The following is a 23,480-nucleotide window of genomic DNA, read 5'->3' as shown; positions in this document are numbered from 1 at the left end:
GTTTCACTGAGGTTAAATGGGGGCAGGCAGATCTGTAGACTGATCCCACATCAATTTTGAACAGATGGAAAGTTATTAGTGGAGGATGAATGGGGATGGAAAGATGTGATTGTAGGACAGCAGGGCAATTGCTCAACAGCGCCTTCTCACCTGCGATATATCATTTTTAACAGCAGAGGAGGGATGCACATGAATGACAGCCAAGTAGCATACGTGTTTATATCTTTGTGTATAATTCCCAGTCTCCCTATGCTCTTCTTTTTCCTTAGTTTCGCTGGAACCCAACAAAAATAACTCTCTTTCTAAAACCTCTCCCTACACGACGTGCTTGCATGTGCACAATAACACTGAAGCACTTGTAAGCTGTCTCGGGCACCAGCATCCCTCTGCTGTGTCACTTCAGGACACAAAGAATTACACAGTCTGGCATAAGCAGACTTAGAATTTATGTTCATACTAAGAAGCAGCTTGTCCTGACCCAACTTTGTGAGTGTTTGACCCAGGATTCACAATCTCCGCCTTATCTACAACCGCGGCTCACTGTAATGAGGGTCAAAGACCCTTTGGGGACAGCAGGCTGGAAGAGTTGACTCAACACTACAGGTTAAAACAAAAACATTTCTTTTTTTTATTTATTATTTCCCATCTTTCTAAACAAATGGCTATGTAGAGGATTATCAAGAGAATATACAGCAGATTTTACAGCCATATGTACAGCTGTGGCTTCCCTCACTGTTCCATTTGATCTATAATTTATTGTCCCTTCTGTGTACCATTTCTATGCTAGGTTTACATCTCAGGTTTTTACCTGACGATTAACTGTAGTCATGAGCATCTAAAATGAGAGCAACCAATTCCAAATCCTACACTATGTAATATTATATTTGAAAACACATATTGTATATGCAACCACATGTATTGCGCCGTTCCTTGGCAATACTGCAGTGGTCTTAGAATAAGTATGAAAGTGTACAATTCCTGAAAAATAAGAAACAAAGAGGAAAAAAGGGAAAATGAGATAAGGAACCCGCATGACAAGGAACAGAGCTGTCTTATTTGTCCTAATAATTTCTTTTTATGCCTCACTGATATCATACCTGTCACTTACTTACATTCAAGAGTTACTCGTACAGGATATTTCCTACCTTAACTGGATGTTTGATTCAGCTCAGTGGTCATGAGTGAGGCAGAGAAGAAATGAGGCTGTCATGTCGGTTGAGTTAGCAACATGATTAAGCTGGATGCCAACCTTTTCTAACTTTGATGCATTCATGTCGGCTCTGTTTAATTCATGAGTCTGGTGTGGAAGATTGAAAGTGGTAAGAGGAGGCAGAAAGGAGAGACATGGATGCAAGTAGCATGTAATTTGCAGGCTTCTGCCCATTTTCTCTGTGATTCTCGTCTTCCTCGTCTTTTTCTCTTCCTGTTTTTTTCCCTTTCCCTCCAGTCTTCTCTAACTATCATTACCCCCCCCTGCATCCTCCCTCTCCTCTACATCAACTTAATTCTTCAGTTTGATACAACACTCAGTTCTTCCTGCTTTTCTCCCTATTGTCATCCCTCTTTTCATTTAATATTGCCCATCCTTTCCTCTTTCCTCTCTCTGACACAACTCTCCACACCACCATTGTGTTTGTTTGAAATCATCCTCAACTTTTACATCTCATACTTCATGCAAACAAGCAGTGCAATGACCCGACTGCTTTTTTCTGGAATGCCATGTATTCCCTCTGAAATTCTTCCTTCCTTACCTTGCCAAACATTTTCATTCCCTTCCATACACATAATATCCCTTTTTCATGCCTCATTGCTTGATTTTTCCTTGCCTCGCTTCCTTCTTTCCTTGCCTCAGTCTCCCAAGATGAAGGAAAGCAGGGGAAGGATGAATGGTGAATGCTTGGCCTCCCTCCAGCTCACATTTTCAATAACCAAGGGACATTTTAATGGTCCTTCAGCAAGTGAGCATGCGCATATAGGCGCATGTACTGCATGTCTATGTGGAAATGCTTCTACATTTATATTGTGAGTGTGTGTGTGTGTATAAAGGTTTGCTGGTCCGAGTGTGTACTTGTGCTGTCTGCCCATTTGTTGTATGGCTGGCCGACTAAATAAATACATCAGATGCTGGGCTAAAAAGAACACATTTGTCTTTCTCCCAGGAGAATGTGAATTATTTAAAATGAAAGCTGGGGAGAGAGATGACTAACAGTAGCGGGTGACGTGGCTGGAGAGGAGAGAGATGGAGGGAGGGGGAAGGACCAGATGGGCAGGGGTGGCATTGAGCCAGGGAGAGCTAGTATTAAAAAAAAAAAAAAGGGTAAAAAACAAAGTGTGAGAAAAGAGAAAAGGGAAATGAAAGGCAGAAGCTTGAGAGGGAAAGTGGGGGTGGTAAGTGATAGCAGCTTTGAGAGGGGTTTTTTTGTATAAAGGCAAAAATCAATCGGAGGAAAGCGAGGAAAGGAAGGCTTAGGAAAAGTCAAAGAAGAAAATACGAGGCGAATACTGTCTGAGAGAAAAGGGGAGAGGGAGGGTTGATGAGGACATGACAAGAAGTGACAACAGACAGAGGGGAAGACGAGTGCAACAGAGGGAACGACTCCACAAACATATGATTGGGCACCGGTGCCAAATTTTGAGCACACAAAAATGCGCATACGCACACACCGTCTCTCTCCCTCTCCCACATACGCATCAGATAAATCTCCAAGCTTCTCCAGCAGATTTCAGCCTGTTAACCTGACTCACCCTGCCTCACCCCATCTCACCCTGCCACATGGTCCCCACAAGGGGGGGCGGGGAGGACTGGTTCGGAGAGACGGAAACAGCATGTTAGAGGGAATATTGAAAAGAAGGGGTGGAAAAAGACAGAAGGGAAAGAGGGGGAAAAAGTAATTGAGGAGAAGGATGACGATGATGATGATGGGAGAAAAAAGTAAACTAAGAGAGTAGGTTTAAGAGGACGTCATGAAGCACCACTGAGATCAGTGGGCTAAAAATTAAGTGCACGCTTCTTTGGGTAGTGTAGGGAGTGCGTGGGGGGTAAATGGGTGAGGGAAATGAAGAAGCATGAGGTGGATATGGGAGGAGAAGGAAGGCAGGTAGTAAATTAAAGAGGAAAAGAGAGCAATAGGAAGGAATAGTGGGGTGGTGAATGTGCCTGGAGCCGGATTGTGGACCAGCAAACAACAGAGATAATAAGAGAATCTGCTGAAGGCATGCGCAACACTCAGTAATTATATAGAAAAGAGCTGCCTGCCTTAATTAGAACAGGATGGAGCTCATGAGTGTGAAAGAAACGCACACAATAAGACACAAACACACAGGCACATGAAACGCAGCATTTGCAAGGTGAATCATTACATAATTTATTTTCCCCTTGGTCTGCTCCTGCTGGCGGCATTTCATAATTATACTGGATAACATGTATGTGCTCACCACTGTGATTACATGTAGCGCAAATGTGTGACTGGATGCAGGGTGAAGATACGTAGTAACAGTGCTGTGTGTCTTGCTGACAGAGAGCTAAAGCAGAGGAGGGTTCTTTACTACTGTATTTCACCTCTAACCGCTCCCATTTTTTTTTTTTTTTTTAATTCCCTCTTCTTTTTTTCACTTCTGCTCTGTTATTGGACAAGAGGAAGCTGACTGGGCACATATGCAAATTTTCAATTACATCCTCCTTCACATTCGTACTCCTCTTCACATTCTCAACTTGAAGCTGGTCAAGTGCCACCACAGTCTTCCAGTATTTGGAGCAACTGGGGATTAAGTGTTTCTCGTTGACTTTAGGCGCCAAGACTTTATTCATTCACTCATTCTTTCTATGGTTTTTTTTTTTTTTTTTGTGGTAACTTAATTCTAAAAGATAAAGCAAACAGAACTGAGAACAACAGATTTTTAACACCACATGCATGCTCTTGCTTCGGCTTTCCACAATTAGATATTCCCTCAGTTATTATGCACGAAGCAGGAAAATTGAAAATCCGATGTTCTAATTTAGGGGATGATTATATTTCCCACAGATATCAATCCAAATAAAGATGGTTTGTAAGTGGGAACGGCATTCCACTTAACTGCTACGCATTTCAGAAGCCAGTTGAAAGTAATCATATAGGCTAATTTGATGATTAAATGTCAAAATGTCTTGTTTTGCTCTGTGCTGTCTATTATGCAGTTTCCTGTGCCTGCTTTTTAATCTAAAGTGATTACAAATTTGTGCCCGGGTGTGTTTTGTTCAGTTGTTATGAAGAAAATAACAAACATCGCTGTCGTGTGGGAAAGCATCTCAGCATGGGAAAGGGACTTAAGGGCATTAGTCTCACTTTATGTGTGTTCCTGCATTGTGATCAACAAAATTATCCAGAGTAAAATACTGCAAATAAAGCAGTTTCGGTTCGGTTTGAGATACCTTCCTTCGATGAATTTCTGCCTGTGAAACCCCCCCAAAACATACTGTATAGAAGCTTCTCTTCTCTTTACATATACATTGAGGAAGACACACCACCACCCCTGGGAAAAGGAGGTGAGAAGGGAAGTTTAAGTTAATTTCAAGAAGTCAGCAATTTAATAATAACGCCTGTATCAACACTGAAATTGCACAAAAGGTTAGATAAAGTATATTATGACAACAGTTGCTATAATCTGTAGTAATCCACTGTTGTCTGGGTCTGGCAAGACTGTTACATTGCGTGTGGTAATAATCCTCTTCTCTACTACACAACACCATTATCAGGAGCTACTCACTGGCTATTCAATATTATTGACCTGCACTGAGACACTTAGTGCATTTGCACTCACTCAGTAACACAAATAGACCCAGGAGTAAATAAGACGCAGTTAGAGGAGCTGCACAAACTGTATGCAAGCACACACAGAAAATTAGCTGAACATTATGGTTATGACACGATGTGATTGCCTGTTTTGCATTCATTATATTATGTTTCACAGCAGTCACAAGTGCATGTCGCACACGTACATAAGCGTGATTGTGACACACACACACACACACAAGCTCAAACTCCCTCACACACACACTGCTGTTATCGCACAATCCATTTCTATCAGGCACACACAGAGACTCTGTGTCTTTCTTCCACACACAGAATTACATCAACCCAAACGTGTGTGTGTGTGTGTGTGTCTCTGCTGTGTAGCTGCATGCACCACAGCTACTGAATGTGTGTGTCCTTACTATATGTGTGTATGAGCAGTCCCAGCGCAATTCCTCAGTTTAGTGGAGCATTACGGCTGATCAATAGCTCTGGTGCAGTGGGAGATGTCGGGGGTTGAGGCTGCATATTCATACCATTACAGCTTAACTAAGAAATGAGGGACTACAGGGGAAGTGCGTGTGTATATACACAGGTACAGGTGTGTGTGTGTGTGTGTGTGTGTGGACAGACTGTTCTTAAGAAGAAGGACAGGCCCTGTCACCTAGTAGGCCACACTGTTACTCACTAAAGATACGGTATAAGATCCCTCTCTTTTTCTGTGTCTCTCTGGGCTTCCTGTCTTCATTGGTGCTGTCACTGGACTTCACCATCCTTGTCTGCTCGCTCCTCTGGCAACATGCCTGGCCTGTCCTCTTCTCCCGTTGTTCTCCTGTTTCTCTTTCAAAGGTTTTTATTCTTCTGTCACTGTTAGAAATACCATATTTCTCTTAACCACTACAAGTCAATTCAATTTGAACTATACAGCCCTAAATCACAAATCACAAATCGTCCCAGGGGAGTATATTTACAGTATATTACACCTTCTAACCTTAGATCCACAACTTAAATAAGAGCCCCCAAAAAAAGCCTCTGTCCTTCCAGCGTTTCCTAACCGTGCTCATGGCTCTTCACTATTCTGTTCTCAGTGTCTGTTGGTTTGTCTGTTCATCAGATTTTATAATCCTCAGCTCAGCTTTATTGAAGAAAAAGCATTGTTGGTAACTACAAAAACAGGTCAAGCAACACTTACTATGTTTGCACAGAGACCAAATGCCAATATCAGTGAGTAGTGCTGATCTCCAACTGTCAGACACTTACTGCAGCACCAGAAATTCTGCAACACATCCAAAGTTCTGCATGACTTATGATCAGAATAGTTGCTTCTGCCAACTTTACTACTAATACTTTCTTTTTTTACATTTCTCTCAGATTGTTGGTTCCTCCACAAGGCCATGTATCCCCCCTCTGAGCGGCGTTAACCACCTCTGCTCTAGTCTGGGTGCCTTATCTAATAATGTTCAGAAAGAGGCCCGTAACCTAGGTGTTATCTTCGAGACTGCTAACCAAGATCAGATCATTCCTCTCCTCTGCGGACTTAGAAAAGGAGTTCTGTGCTTTCATCTCCTCCAGACTTGACTATTGCAATGCACTTTATTCTGGAATCAGCAGGCTAAACATCCAAAAGACTGCAGTTGATACAAAGTGCTGCACTACACCAATCTTTGCTGCCCTTCACTGCGAGTTCACCTGTGAGTTTCAGAATTGATTTTAAAATTTTACTGCTTGTTTTCCCAGCCTTGCATGGTCAGGCTCCTGCCTATATCTGTGATCTACTAACTCCCTATGAGCTTGATCGCTGCCTGCCTTATATTTGTTATCTTGTTACATCTTTAGTTTTTGGAGCTTTTTATTCACGTTAATTATCATCTGTTGTTTGTTTGTATTGTAAAGGAGGAGGTAACTTTGAAGTCCTGTCTGCTTCACCACTCGGTGGAAAGAACAGCAAAGAAGAGGTGTAATTCTTTGAATTGTGCCACATCGTTCAACTCTCTTTAACAAAGCCAGAGCAGTTGTTATGTCGCACAGCTGTGACTATTTACGCCGCCCGCATCATTATTTCATCACATGCATCTATAAACCATCATCAGTGGCGATATTTCATTCATCATCAAATGTCAGAGTGGTGATCAATGATTTAGTTTATAGCACCATTATCAACACAGACTTAGCTTTAAAATCAAAATGAAAAAAATATTAGCACAGGGAAATGAAATGATGCTTCAGATGGAAATAACAAGTATGATGAATCACATTAAATCAAATTTACAATCTGTGAGAGGTGCCCGCAGTCTCACTGTTTGCCTCTATACAAGTTGCTTCCTCATCCTTTCTTGTCTTTTCCTTTTCTGCCTTCTGCTGTCATCCATTTATTTTCTATTTAAATTTAATTACTGTATCAGCTGGAGAACTCGACAGGGACAATAGTTCCAATTTTTTGTTATCTCCTTGTCTGTCTTTACGTAGGTTTAATCATCTGAACGTTTACCGGAGCAATAATTTCAAGGTGAAGTTCAGCAGCACTCCCACTAAATAAGCCCTCCATTACCATGCACACAGTCTGCTGTTCAGTGACCACAACACCCACGTTGCATTGCAGAACAATGCAAGATGGGGTGTGAAAGCTAACAGCAACAGTCAGGCGATCAAACTGCTGCTGCTGAATGAGCAATGGGTTGTGACAAAAAAATTCCAATACTGTCCATCTCTATTTACGTCAGAGTGCAACACCCCACGCCACCCACTGGCTTTACACTGACAGTGGTTCATGTAACCCTGTGTGTGTGTGTGTGTGTGTGTGTGTGTGTTGTCTCAGCACTTGTTAACAGGGCTTTCTTTTTGATTCCTCCATTTGTTCGTTGCTCACATGCAATTATTCCTACCATTCGTCTTCACTCTCACAGTATCTGTGTCATGTCTGTCCTTCAGTTCTCTGCAACTTTGTCAGCCTCACTTCTCATTTCCAACATCTCTCCATCTCCTGCTCCCTCTTCTTCCCCCACTTGTCTCCCTCTCTTCTGTCTCACTGCAAAAATCTTCATCTTCATAAATCATTTTTGTCTATTACTGAATGCTAAAGTCTTATATCCTTATACTTATTATATTATATACTTATATACTTAGGTCAAGTTTGGAGAGTACTACTGCATTTGTGAAAGACAGCTGTGTGAAGGCTTTTGTCAAATAAATTACCTCAAGTGATGTCACTTGAGGCAGGATCAGTTTGGGCTGATGAAGTCTGAAGTTTGAAGATTTCCAAAGAAGAGTGGAGTTTGACAGACATCTGCTCTAATATTTGAACACATGAGAAAGTCTGCAGTGTGATGACACATTCTCAACTAATATCTGCCATTTGCAAATAAAGTTTTACAACCTTTTCTTTAGTAGTGTAAATATTTGTCTTGTTTTCTCTTCTTTTAACACATTAGGATTACATTCTACAAACCTTTCAACAAAGTTGAACTGCTCTGGAAGAAAATGCAACTTTGAGGGCTCAAAACTACACAAAAGTTACTTTAAAAGCTGGATATTTTTTGCTGTGTTCTCACTTTCCGCTTCTTTCTCATATCAGAAAAACTGTTTACAGTTTCATTTTCATTTCTGGCAAAGAACTGAAAGACATCAACAGTACCTGAATTAGTCAATCAGTTTCCCTCCCTCCTACTTTCACGTCTGCTTTGCAAAAATGTCTATCTTGTTCTTTTATTTGGTTCTTTAGTTCTCCATTCCTTACACAATCCCTTTTTTGTTCCTTTTGTTCCCCCCTTGTTTCTGTTGTCTTTCATCTATCCACGTATCGCACTGTCTATTTATTCATTCCCTACCTTCACAGCTGCTGTGTCCCTCCTCATAGCCGGCGCTGCAGCTGCATTTCCCAATGGGCACCAGCCATTCCCCTTCGGCACTGCAATGCATCCTGGGAGGGCTGTCTGTGTCAACCTCAGAGTTGTTGACACAGGTGCCTCGCACCTCTACCAGTGTGGCAAAGGCAGCCTCAGCCACAGTGTCCGGGAACACTGCCAGGTTCTGGACGGTTGCAAGGCAGCGTTTGTAGTACACTCGCACGGCCACTAGGGCCACGCAGGCGCCGACATCCTGGAAAGCCAGGTGGAAGCCCTTGCGGTTGAGGTGGCCGATCTCACGCACCTCGGTGTTCAGCTTCATCTTTCTCTCACCCAGGTCGCCCTGCGTGAAGCTCTCATCAGCAGCAATGGTGTCTATCTTGGTGTAGCGGTCCTCTCGGGTCACGCCCCCAAGGTCCCTGTCTGACTCAACGTAGAGGAGGTTAAAGGTCTCTTTGCAAGTGCCTGCCACACCGGGGATGCTGTTGCAGTCACGCAGAGTGAACTGGAGTTCCACGAAAATGCGTTGGCCACCTCGGCGTGCCACCCAGCCGGTCTGCAGCCAGTTGTTCTGCTGCGTGGGCTCCATCACGTTGCACACCTGGTACGTCCGGATTGGCTTGTACTTCTCATCTACACCGCTTATCTCCTCCCACTGGAGAGACGGACACAAGGGGGGAGGGGAAAAACGAGGAGAGAGGGACAACAGAGAGGATTAAAGATGGAGGTGTAATGAAGAGGATGAGAGAGGAGCAGGAAGGGAGCATGGTAAAGGCAAGATGAAAAGTGAGACCATGGTATTAGGACACCAACAACAGAAGAAACGAAGTGATAATATGAAGAAGTCAAAAGAAACAGTAAAATGAGGTGAGCCAGAGGCAACAGAGGTAATGAAAAAGAAAGACAAAGGATAGAGAAAGCAAGACTACAGTCAGTTCAGGTTAACAGTCTAATGGCATAATCTAATGAGTGGGTGTCTGAAACAACACTGGCACTCAGATTCTTTAATAACATCACAAAGGAAATGACAGACTGCACACATACAGTCATTACATCAGCCTTAAGTGGTGTTTCTGAGAGTGTGGGTCAGAGTGTGTTGCTTTTTAAGATGGTTTATTATGATCTCCACCACCTACTTGGTACTAAAAGTGGTGGCATTTGAGAAGAATGTTAAATATTTCTGCCAACACCGTATACTTTGGAAAGGAGATACACTAGGAGGAATCAAAGGTCTTGAAAATGAAAGTGGTGAAGTGTAAATATGGTCTGTTAACATTTAGTATCATCTTGGCATTGAAATAATGAAAGATTGATTGTTACATGTTAGACATGATTGAGATTACATGTCTAATGAGTTCTGGAAATGATTTTTGTCCTGAAAATGGCAACGGAATAAGGGGATTTTGTCTTTTATTATTTGAATAATTGATAAGTATTGGTCCATCTGTGTGTATGAATCTAGCCTTACCCAGTCTGTTGTAGGCCACATTTTGGCCTTTGTCCTGGCTCAATAACTGAGATTCCTAGAAAAAACTTATAATTTAATATATATGTATGATATGTTATAGTCCATTCTGCTATCTGTTCCCCCATCAGGGAGTTATTCCCATTGCGGTGCGCTCTGCAGTTGAGCATGAGTGAGAAAAACCTCTTGTCAGATACATTATTTGACCATACTTGATGGATTATTGCAACTCCATGTCACTATTTGAATCACCAAGAGTCTTTGATTTGACAGAATCAAAGGTAAGCTGAGCACCAAATGTGGATTTATCACTATCTAACAAACACACACACACACACGCACACACACAGCAAAACAGACAGTGAAAACAGATTATCTGTGATGGTAATGTGATATACTGCAATACTGCCAAGGTGACTAAATTAAAGTGGCTGCGGTGTGTTCTCTTTTAGTTGTATTGGGGCTGGTAGGTGACTCACACAAGTCGATTAATCTTAGATTTTGCTTAACACATGATCCAACAACCACCTCAAGCTGACAGTGATTCAGTGCACGCCACACTAAACAGTATCCGTGTATACACCGTGCTGTATATGCCAGTGCATGCACAGTTGCCTACACGTGCTAGTTATATAACAGACATCTTGGGTGTGTGTTGTGCATGGAAAGGCCAACCTCCAGGTGGGAAGTCAGTGACAAACTGCTTCGGCGGTGGGAGATTCTTTAAAAAGGGCTCCTGCATTTGTCTTGCAGTCATAACTTAACGCTAGGTTTTTACAAGCCCAATCGATCGATTGCAGAGGGTGACCATTTATCTGTGGCAGCCTATCTGCGCGGTTGGTTTGCACACTGCAGTATCCTAGCCTGGATTAGCGCCATCGATTAATGATAATGATGAGCTCCGGACTGGGACAGAGGCGAACGCGAGGTGTGAGAAACAATGGGAAATGATGAGCAGAAGAAAGAAAAGGAGAAACAGCACGGACAAAGAGAATGGGAGGAATGAAAAGGGGGTGGCCTGCTGTTGTCAGCTGTTAAGCAAGCAGCTGTGTTGTGGAGCCTAGTGGGTGAACAAGCAAATAAACAAACAGAAAATGAAAAATGCAAGCAGCCATACTTACTCCATTGGGGGGATATGACGTCCAGCCCAGCTCTGCCTGAGTTTCTTTAGAATTCAGCAGCACAACTGCAGGAAATAAAGAGGAAAAAACAGACAGACAAGCACAGGGTAAGAGGTCAATTTATGAGGTATTATGAAGCCTTTCTGCCTTTATTTTAGCTTGTCAGTATCAATAAATTTGTCACCAGTGTGTCATGAGTGCATAACAACAAAACATGCTAAAGACTAACTCATAAAGAATGAGTAGTCTTAAATTTACGAGTCTAACATTGTAAGTGCAGCATGACAGGTTACATTTGGAATAATAAAAGATAGCCATTAACACTGAGGCAGGCATGGAAAAACCTGGTGAGAATGAATGTATCCTCTGATAAGTGCATTAATACCATCTGTTGAGGACTTAAGCCGGGGCTTTCAAAACAAGCCCAGGGACAAAGACTACTCTCAAACAGCTTTCAACAGTGCAGCAAAGAAAACACTATACTTAAGTCTGCACTCTTTGTTTTCCTTTCAGCACCATGGACAGGGAACCAGAGTGAGCGAGCCTGTTTTCAGAACCATGGACAGCTACATAGGAAATAGTGGCGTGAAGCCAGAGGAAGCTCAGTGGATTACTGCCTTTTTACCATCCATCCATCCATCCACTGTCAGTACAGCAGGTATTTTTGCTTATTTGTTATTTTTGTGATTTTACCAAAGCGCCACAGTGGAGGATAACTACATTTACTTCACCTGCAAATTTCTCTCTTATACTATTTATCTGTCAACTCTCCTCCATTGCAGTTACATTGTAATAACATTACTTTTACTTAAGTAAAAGATCTGAATATGTTCACATCTGCAAAATATCCATGACAACCGTAACAGGTATCACCTGTCAGAAGATCAAAGTAGCCAAGTGGTTTGGCAACCTGTTCAATCCAAAGTTGGCATAGCAACCAAGTGGGCACAGTTCACTAGTCATGATGTCATTGAGCAGTCAGAGCGGGAACGGCTGTTGTTTCATACTCATACTAGTATTCAGCGGGCGTACACGACAGCCATCATCAGCACATTTATCTTAATCTATAATGTAATATCAACATCTGTAGTGGCATATGGCGAGGTGCATTATCGCCTCATTTTTTAAAGGAATTTGCTGATACCAAAGTTACCCATGCTTTAAGCTTGTCTGCTTAAAAAGACCCCCGCGCCTCACACTGCACCACACACACAAACGCACACTGAGTTTCAGGCTCTGTTGCCGTATTCCCAACACCTGCAGGCTCGAGGCAATCTGAGGTCTGACAACCACCTTGTGCGAATACCGCTATTTTGCATTTTTTAAACATGCTACTTTCACTCTTATACTTTTTACTTGTACTTGTACTTGTATTTTGTTCCACTGCTTTGACCACAGACGCCTTGTAAGGGCTATCAAAAACCTGTGCGACGCACTCTAGGGGAGGCAGGTGTAACCGCTTCTCCTCATCTTATGGGAGTATGACTTTGATCTCATACCCACTGCTATACGGCAAACATTTGGCCATATCGATATTAACAACTAGGCACATGGATGTCCTTGTGAGCAAAGAGTAGAAACCTACGCAGTCTGACTCACGGTGTAGGCCTTGTAAGATGTGGCGACTCAAGACCTGTAATCATACTGACTCATTCTCTGACAAGGACGCTATGGACTCTGACACAGAGATGTACTGATGTACCAAAAGTGAAGGAAGGTTTGATGTTATACGCTTGCACAGAGCAGCGAGTGCCAAAATGCTCCAATCAATACACTGTCTGAACTTTTTAACTAAACTTGTGTGTTTCTTGCCACAGAAATGACCTGAGAAAACTTTTCTTTCTAAGAGGTATTCTTATAATTTGTCATCATGTGGCAATGACTATCTGCTCAGAGGAATAATATTAATACAAGGTTACGTAAACACTATTATAAAAAAAGACTTGCTCTTTTGGATAGCCAAACCCCTTAGAGGACAATGAGAGTGATTTTTTTTTTTCTTTTTTTGGGTTTGCTTGCAAGGGAGACGCTGGCACCTTGATTAGAGTGCAGGGAAACCTTGGTGGACCCATGAGAGGTCCTTTACTATACACTTAACTTTATTGTTTTTGGGTTAACACTGCAGGGTGCCCGAAGCATGGCTCTGTGTTTCGCTGATAACATAGAGGCATTTGGAGAAGATTAGAGCGGGAGAGGCCAAGGGTGGTGGAGGGACACAGAAGGCTGAGGCGGGAGGCGAGGAGAGACGTTGAGAGAAAATAATCAACGGATGAGTGTGAGGAGACGTAAGAAAGAGAGCCAGCATGAAAAAAAAAGAAAGAAAGACGAAAAGTCGAGTCTGCAGCAGAGACGGAAAAAAGGAAAAGAAGAGGGAAAGGGGCACAAGAAGTGCAAATAAATGAATACTCCGGATAATACACAGAGGGATCAGTGTGCCTTAGTGAGCAGTCAGTCAGTCAGAGAGAGACTCAGAGGACAAAGTTGGCACTATGATCACACAGTGAATACATAAGTCCTGTAATCACAGGCTAGTAGACAGGCTAATGGGCCCTTAGGGGCAAGTGAGAGAGAGAGAGAGAAATACTGTGAGACAGATAAGAGAGAGACAGACAGAGAGAGAAAGACAAAAAAAAAAAGTTTAGCAAAAAAACCAAACACAGGGGAAGGAAGGTTTACTCAAAGAGGTAGAGAGGGGAAAAAGTTAAAGAAAGAACATGTGACAAAGACACAAAAGCTCTCCCTCTCCTTTACCCATGGCTCTGACTAATAGCCATGAGACATTAGTTACTAAACACCAATTTCAAAGGTTGTTTTATAAATAATTGGCTATCATTAAATGGACAATGTGGATCTGTGAGCCAATGTCTTTTTTGTACGTTTGGCCTATTTAGGACACAAAAGGATGGCTTTCATCACTAATAGATAAAACACAGTCACAGCCAGACAACAGACAGAGATAAAGAGTAATAGAGTTTTGTCTGCTTAAGCCACATTACGTGGAAAGCTTAAGTAAAGAGAGCAAGCTTTTTGTTATGTAAGCTTTAGAACATCTAGTTAGTTATATTTTGATGTAAGAAATAAGAAGACATAGGAGAAGGCGGAAGAGTATCAAAGAGCTTTTATCAGAAAGTCTGAAAAAGGGAGACTATAGAAACCTTTTCAACAAGCCGTCAAAAAAAAAAAAAAAAAAAAAACCTTGATGAATGACCCCAAGTAGGCACAAACACTGCCCAAGTAATGGAAGCATGTCTAAACTCTCAAGTTCTAGGAGCCTTTTGAAAGAGCAACATTAAAAAGCAGGCATGCAACTGCAATCCCTGTTTTGTGCACTTTAGAGTAGAAAACATCTTGTGCATTCTTCTCTTAGAAATGAGACCTTTATGAAGGTTTTCAGGCTGCAGAATGCATTATGGGTATGGGAGTAGAATCTTTGACTTGATATTGTAGATTTTAATATCATGTGATGTGGCTGCATGTATCTGACTGCCTTCATGTTTATGCTTGAGCGTGTTTGAGGGTGTAGGAGGTGGAGGCTTTAAGGAACCTTTAGTTGCTTTCTTCTTCGTTTTTGCACTGAGCCGTTTCATTAGAAGTATCTGAAGTGTAAGCATCTTTTTCTTCCTCCCTCCCTTGCCTCTCCCACTCTTTCATCTTTCTATGGCTTGTGTGATGTATTAATTGAGTTGTTCAGCCTTGCTGACACACAGTGATGAGACACAGTGAGTGATACAAAGAGAGCACTGAAGGAGGAGACAGCTGTATGAGAAACATACACAACAGCACTCAGGGCAAGTAGAGTGAGGAAGGGGTCGGTGAACTACTAGCACTCAGGAAGAGGCCAACACTAAAAACTGGTCTTTCTCAAGTGTGCAGCCAGCTCTTCCACGGCTATTTTTTCCTTTATTACGGTAAACGGCAACATGAAGACAGCTCTGCAATTTTCAAGGGCTTCCAAAGTTAAGGGTTCTCATTTCTGCGAGTGTGTGTGCAACTTTTTTTTTTTAATGATCATAAAGACTATAAAACCATGTATTTAATCTGAAGGGAGAGAAGCAAGAGCAGAGAGAATGAAAACAAAAGTAGGGCGATACTTTTATTCACCTAATAAGCAAAAGGTATGTAGAAATAGTGTACATTTTACTGTCTCTGCTGAAGCACTGTTCAAAAATACACGATGCCACACAAAAGTATATTCTAACAAAGATGGTTTAAGTCCCAATGACAGGCTCACTTCATGATGCGACTCAGTAATGACCTATAGTTTTATTGCAGGATTGACTCTGGCATTAGCTGTCCTCACTGCAAACTGCAGACTGTCGGGCTCAGGAAGCTCAATCTGTCCGAAGAAAGAGTAACGAGATAGGGATAACCACAGGCCAGTGATGCTCCACTGGGACAAATATTGTCCAGCCATTATCCTTCTTGTACAACAGGAGGGTGGAGGAGAAACTGAAGGCTGGAAGTAAGACGGAAGGTGCGAGAAAGGAAAGTATAACAGAGCCTGTAGCCTTGAGACTTGGACCCAAAGCAGAGAAAGTCACAAACATTAGAAATGGCAACCTGATTGTTGTAAAGTAAATGAGACAGTGACAGACACTCCCTGCATAACCACACATATAGAATACCCTAGGTACTAAAGAGACTTGATCCCACCTATGGGGACACACTATTATCACAGCTTTGACAGGAAAATGTGCAATAAAGACCCAAAGGTCTGGAGGCATCTTGACTTACAGTCAAGAAACCTCGGCTTGATTTTACCCTCAAAGACTTGAGATTTGACCTGAACTTGCATGAAAGACTTTCACAAACCTGTGACTTGATTTTGAATTGTTACAGTGACATCAGACATGAAGACCTGAGGCTTTATTTGACTAGAATTTGTCTCAACAGACTTGAAATTTGACTCACGCTCGCCTTAGTGACCTGTGGCCTGACAGACTATTGAATTGTATTTGTCTGAATAACTTAACACCTGGCCTGGGACTTGCTTCAACAAACTAGAGACTTCACTTGGCCTTGTGTCAATAACCTGAGACTTCACTATCCCAAACTACCCCAAAAGTGCCAAAAAAACTGCTGCAATACACAGAGAAACATGGCTGTATATACAGTAGCTACAACAATTATCAATCACCCTGAGAGACAGATGATGGAGGGTGGTGTAGGTATGTATCGAAGAGTTAAACGGGAACAATTTTAGACATGTGTAGCAATGAAAAATACACAGGTATGTACGCCTGTTCCAGAGAGCTGTTGCAGCAAGTAGTTTGTTGATCCCCAAGGAGGGAGACTGGTTTTTCACTTCCCCCTAAACAGAATTATTGAAGCAGAGGCACCCTTGAGGCTGGTTGGGATTTACAGTCTTGCTGGAGGACACTACAGTAGGGTGGGAACATGGGACTTGGAGGGCCCAAATCGCAGCACTTCATATGAAGAATGATCTTGCCATTTGCCACAACACCCTGCTGCTCAAAGACGTGGGAAGGAAGATAGTATATAGTTCAATAGAAGCAATACACTAATACTGCTGTAGAACAGATAAAACAGGATAAATGGATGGGGATATGAAGTGTCACATAAAAACACAAACAGGCACATAAAAGATAAATGCTGTGTATAAACAGACACGCACACAAATCAGGAACAAACACACAAGCGCCATCTTCTGAGACAAATGGTGTCAAGGAACTCACTTTGTCCCTGATACACACACACACACACGCACACACGAGCAGAGCCAGCCAGTGGTAGTATAATAGCATTTCTAACAGCTGAGCACATAAACTTTCAACGGGGCTCTCCTTTTACACGGAGTCATTAAACTTTCAACTTCTGCAATGTGACATACTGTAAAGAGATTAGGCTGGCAGCTTTCTAAAGCCCACCATGCAATTACCTACATAATGCGTGACAATGGGGTGAAAAGTAAAATAAGCTGTCAAATAGGATGGATCGATAAACCGAACTCAAACCGACATTGCCATGTAATAGAACGCCATTTTAAAATTGCAAAAGCTGCGAAAAAAGTTTTTGGTTTTTTCTTTTAAATGCTGAGAGTCGGAAACACCTGGCCACATGGGCTTCATCTGCACACACAGCACAAGCTGCCCTATACTCCATGTGAAATATGGGAGTGAGAGTAGATAAAGAAAACAACCTCTAAAGCACAAAGAGGAGCAGTTCGTTAGTTGTCTGGACCCACGTTGGGTGTTAGAAGATGCTCCAAAGTCGGGAACTGTGCTGAACTTGCCCCGTTACCGTAGCGACAACATGAGGCAACACCACACGTCTGTTCCAGCATTTAAACAAGCGTTGCGAGGACGTGTATGGCGATGGCTAGACACTACCTACATGCTGTTGGCCGCCTCCAGCCCGACAGAGATCACTGACCGAGATGTTTGAGAGCATAGCTCCTTTTGAACCTGGTTCTCTAAATGTCTAGTTTCTGTCTAAATATTCTTAAAGTATGAAAGCCAAGCAGTCAGTGTGCACCAAGTTTGTGTGATTTGTTACAATACTGCTACTGACTGGAGATCAGTAAGATTTCTATATTATATTTTAATATTTAAATTAATGTTTACACTGGGCCTCTGGTGTGTTTGGGCAGGGGGGTAGTTGAGAGTTTATTTACAAGTTAAATCAACATGTTATCATTGCGCTTGAAGTTATCAAAGTGTGGTTAGAGTGGCAGAGCCAGTCAGATGTAGAGATTTGATTTATTTTAAAAATATTTCTGCACTTTAGTCTGTGTGGTTTGTAACGGACTGCAGATCATATTTATTTTACATATCCAGGTTCTGCTGTTCTGCAGGCCATCCGCTTGTTCACTTTGGTGTTTTTTTTGAGTAATTTCAGCAATTATTTGGTGATCAAAGCTTGTGGTAGGCCTACTAGATTTTTTTGTCAATCAGTTAATTCATTGATGATCTTGTATGGATGTTTATTAGGCAAAAATGTAGTAAAAGGACACAAATGTTGGGCAGAGCAGAGAGCATCAAATAAAAAATATTCTAATAATAAATCTAATAATTCCATTTAAAAAAAAAGAATATAGTGAAATATGACACTAACTGCATGTAAGCTGTTGTTGATCGAGCCACCTGTGGGCTTTAATGAAAAGAGCAAAGCTGGGTTTTAGCTTTTGTGTGACGAGGTATACCCTGTGGGCTGATGTTGGGTATCAAGGTAGTAATCCTCTGACAGATTTATATGGTAAAGTACAATCCTGAAATCCATGCTTGCTTACACTAACAGCCAATACACCGATGTGAAGAGGAGAGGTCAAATGGTCAAATTTGTTATGTCTTGTTTGTTAAGTAATGATTTTCTCTGGCTGACTTGGGCAGACTGGAAAAAGGAAGGCTGCAGTAATTGAAGTGCAGAATTTTGCAGAAGGAATTTTTTCCTTACTAGACCTAAAGAAACCTTAGCTTGTAGTACTTTGGTGCGACAACCTTTATGCATTCAGCCTTAGAGTTGAGCTAAAGTACATCACATGGTACATAATGTCCGTGTCCCTTTCATGCTCCCCACACATTATTTCTCTTTCTATTCACTCTCAATCTTTCCTGCCTTATCTTTTTCATCTCCTCCTCCTGTAATTCTCAGTTTTTCCTCCCAGTTTCCCCTACTCTCTACCTCTCTTGCAGTGCCAGTCTTGAATCTGAATGACCACCTGTTAAGACAAATCGCTTCCAGGGGGAATAAAGCGAGTGTGTGTACGCATGTTTGTGTGTGCTTTAGAGCATGAAAGAAAAGAGTCATTGAGTGAGTCAGAGACACAGCGGTAGCACCGAGTGTGTGTTTAGAAAAGAATTGGAGAGGACCAAATAGCAAAATTTAGGCAAATGGTGAGTGCTGACTGTAAAAAGGAAAAATGAGAAACACTGGTAGAGTCAGGCGTCTGAGAAAGAAAAAGAGATGCTATTAAAGTTATGCCTGCTGCAACTGAATATACACACACCTGCGAGGCATTTTTATTCCACCATGTTCCCAAGCTCAAAGGCATAGATATTCCCTCCCCTTTATTTCCCACACGGATACAGGAAAAGAAACGAGAATGATAAAGAGGTTAGGAACTGAAGGAAGAAACATGGAGACAGAACGAAAGAGAGAGACAGAGTAAAAGACAGAGAGAAAGTGAGAGACCAGAGGCCAAAGGAACTTATTTTCATTTGTAGGATCTTGTAAAAGGTTGTAATTGGTTGTCTGGATTGATATAGTGAGAGCAGTGAAAGCGCTGTCAGGTCTTATTGTTACGACAGAGTGCTTTAGTGGCAACTAAGCAGAAAGTCAAACTTCTGCAAAGCAGAACAAGGCGACACACAGTAAAGACCTGACTTATAAAAAATTAAAGGAAGACTTTGAAGGAGATGGGGTGACCTATTAATGTCGGATTTTACTCTAAAGCAACTGCACTTATCAAAGAATGTATCAGGTTACATTCAGGACACAGAAATCCAAAATACCTTCAATTTCCCCTGTGACTGCTGACTTAGGTTCAGGGAAGCCACTTTAACCCCGGTTTTTAGCAAAGGTATGGGCCGTTTAAAGGAACGAGTGGACCATGCAAGGAGAACTATTTAAAGGATGGACGGAGCGGTAAGTGAAGGGACAAACGTAGAAACCATTTCAGTAACAGCACTAAAAGCAAAGCTGAAAATAAAACGCTGGTGATTTCCTTGGCAGAAATCAAAAAGGACATAAAAAGAGATGGAAAAGCGAAAGAGGATGAAAGATGTCAAAAGTGTTTCCTCCATGCTGGAATGACTCAGCTCTCTGTTTCTGGGTTCATGACCTAGCTGCCAATAGAGCCTAATGAGTGCAAACCTAGGCGACGTAATGAATGTGTCGGCCGCAGGAATAGGTTGACTGTGTGACCAATAAACATTTTTAGGTCGATTTAAATAACGGAGAGAAAAAGGAAGTGACAGTTTGTTCATTTCTTTGCCTCATTAGCATTTAAGGGATTAAACGTGACACAAATAATTAACTTCGGAACACAATAATTTGCACAGTATCGGTAGCTGTAATAGAGCCAGCAATATGGTGCTCCAGTTATTACTATTTATTCAGTGACGGATCCTGCATGATACCACACATAGCATAAAAAACAATCTCACCTGCTGCACTCAAATTATTTTGAAGAGGCATTCTTTCCTTAAAGTCTTTGCAATCCAGTGGTACACTGCGCTCTCACACCGCAATAGAGCGAATACAACTGCTACCTCCTCCAATAGGAAACCTTAACTCTCTGTCAAAGTTCTAGCAGCCAGACTGTGAATATCAATGCACTGTCCAAAAGCACAACCTTGCTACCTTAAAGTAAAAAATTCAAAATCTTCCATTTTTCAAATCAAAAGCATATTAGTGACATAAATGTTTTCATTCCACTGCACTGCAAGGCCAATAAAAATGGGCTTTTGGAAAACGATCAGCCTTGAACTGAACACAGGATGCTTCACAGGGCTTTTAGAAAATAACAAGCATGACTTTGATTTCTTCTAGCTCTATGCAGGGAGACATCCATATTATGACATGCATTGCCCTATTTAAGATACTGCAGCAACAGTGCGCACATATGTGCGGTGCTCGGTGAGCCAGCTTTAAATGCGCTTGCATAACACGAGGCTTCATGGCTACACATGATGAAGGAAGAGTGCATCTTACAGATTATTCTAGATACGTATGAACACGGAAAAAAATGTGTAAGGTTATTCATGCTTCGATACAGTACGTACAGTGTGAGTGCACAAGCGAGCGAGCAATTTGGCAGAAGAAATAAGAATGCTGCTTTATTACAGACTGTGCCAAATTAAAAATGTCACGCTTGTTTGCAAGTAAATCTCAAAAGGTTCTGAATAAACTAGACGAAATGTCATTGAAGGCAGATGCAGTAGAGAGAGGGAAAGTTTTTCTCAACAGTCACTCTCGTAATGACACGCACACACACACACGCAAACACAATTACATTCCCCTGTTGCAGTGACAAGCTCGAATGTTAACCTTCTGAGTGCAGAGGACTGTTTCAAATGTCATAAAAACACAGAGCAGAAAGCGAAAGGGGCATGTGTGGCAGACATGTCTGCACTCACAAACATTCACTTATGTTGTTGCACGCACCTCCATAGGTTAATGTATAGTAACCCGAAGTTGTGTATGCGTAATACAAGTGCAGCTGCAACAACATATCTCATGCATGATTGTTCACAAAACTTTGAATGTCAGCATTAATTGGATGTATGTACATGAATGTACAGTACGTGTGTATGACCTGTGCATTTTCATTCCCACATACACACCGAGCCCTAGTTTTAATTCAGGGAATGTCTTACTTGCAAGCCTTTCAGAGGACTGTTAAATAATAGACGTCTGTATCTTTGCACTGTGCCGTTCCCCCCCCCCCCACTCTTCTCCCCAGTCCAGCCAGCTAGGCAGCCAGCAGACTGCATTATTTAACTAGACACTCGTTCAGGCCACTATATTGAATAAAGCCTTCCAGGGCCTTATAGTTTGATGTCAGTGCAACAGAGAGCAAAAGAAAACAAGGCAAGACAGGGGAGGCCAAGAGAGTATGGTAGTGTGCATGACAAAGTAAAAGTTTTTGTCATCATCTCTTGTCACGTTTATCATTTTGTTTGGTCTTCTTCCCTCCATTCCGCCCTCACTCCACATCTCGATATCCCCTTTTCTCCTTCCGCTCTCCATTTTCTACCCACCTGCTTTCACTTTTTTCATTCTTTCTACCCTCCTCTTTTTAGATGTACCCTCCCATGCTCCCTCCATTCCCCCCCTCTGTCTTATTCATAAAGTAAGGGAGGAGAAGAGACGGGAGGGCAGAGCCGTTACATAAGTGCAGAGGAGCTCCAAGGTTTTGTGCTGACTTTGTTTTCCCTCTACTTCAATTTGAGAACCACTTTAGATTAAATTAGGTCGTCTTCTTCTACATTCACCTCTTCTCGTCTCTTTCATTCTCCCCCTCCCTGCTTCGCTCTATTCCAACCTCTCTTTTTTTATTCACTGACAGCTGAAAGAATGAGAAGTACCAGCAGCGGTGCTGATGTACTCAGGGAAGACTGGAGGGTCAACATGCACATACAATCATAGAAATACAGAAAAACAGTCTGTTGTGCATTCTGAATAATTTGATGCATATACTGTATGATAAAGTCTATAGCTCATTTCATCTCAAACTTATTTTATTGTTTTCCTCCCAGGTCTTTTTTCTCTGACATACATACCTCACCCCAGGATTCAAAGTGTCCAGAGAACTAAAGAAATAAATGGGCACACACCATACAGACACTTACAGAGACGTCACAGTATGAACAGTATTTATTTCCTCTCTATCTTTACATGGTGGACTGCAAAGCAAACAGCACGCTGTGCAGAGGTAAACACACCATCCAGTCACTGAAAAGCAGATGCACCAACAACATTGTTCCACAGAAAATTAGGCTTCAGAAATAGCTTTATTCATCTTTGATGAAATGTATAAGGACCTTGGTTATGACGCCATGCGTGGGCAGCAATTCCCCAAAACAATTTCTTTGACTTTTTCCATCCCTCTTGTCATGCCGGATGCATCTCCAGCAAGAGCTCTATTTGTTGGTTGCTTGTTTTTTTATGTCAATCACCACAGACCAATGACTGATTGTGTTAAATGTAAGATGGTGAGACTGAAAATAAATTAAGTTTAAATAAAGCCCCATTATATATATGCAGGTTGAAGCTAGTTAGTGGCGGTGGCATTGCTGCTATGCTGCCTCTCTATACGAACTCCAACATGACATGAAACAAGTGTCCAAGTGGTGATTATCAAACTAACCTTAGCTTGTTATCAGACTTGCAGTGCAGTGGTGAGTTTGTTTTCCCCTCACACACACACACACACACACACACACACACCTGATTGCATCTGATTGGTCTGTTTGTCTCTTTTTTACCAAGTTTTTCTCTTTCCTCTGACATCATGACATGTTGCTCTGATTAATTACTGTAGCATGAGTGCATGATGTGATCAATCACCACTGAGCTGATTCAGACAGAAGCAGAAGCATCTCTACTAGACGGCTGTTTAAACAATCAACTTGCTCATTAAATACACGGCCTGTTAATAAATGATGCATAGCCACTGCTCATTTTCCCCACAACAGGAGAGCGGAGGAACCATGGTATACAGTTTATAAGGGAATACATAGTTAGCAGATAACACACAGGCAGATAACAATGCTTGGCTTGAACCTTCACTGCCAGAGGGGGATATAGGGGTAGTAGGTTT

General features: G+C 41.9%; 1 protein-coding gene across 1 annotated transcript in view; it reads right to left on the bottom strand.

Annotated features, from left to right (window-relative positions):
* Positions 1-23,480, bottom strand: part of LOC139215877 (ephrin type-A receptor 7) — a 136,647-nt gene that overhangs the window by 90,250 nt on the left and 22,917 nt on the right. The window contains exons 2-3 of the mRNA XM_070846913.1: positions 11,198-11,262; positions 8,594-9,266 (exon numbers count right to left, since the gene is read on the bottom strand). Coding sequence (XP_070703014.1) covers positions 8,594-9,266; positions 11,198-11,262 — 738 coding nt within the window. The remainder of the gene's footprint in view (positions 1-8,593; positions 9,267-11,197; positions 11,263-23,480) is intronic.

Source organism: Pempheris klunzingeri, chromosome 16 (assembly GCF_042242105.1).
Source record: "Pempheris klunzingeri isolate RE-2024b chromosome 16, fPemKlu1.hap1, whole genome shotgun sequence".
Taxonomy (NCBI): Eukaryota; Metazoa; Chordata; class Actinopteri; order Acropomatiformes; family Pempheridae; genus Pempheris; species Pempheris klunzingeri.
Note: the sequence above shows the minus strand (reverse complement) of the source record. Positions and strands in the feature narration are given on the sequence as shown.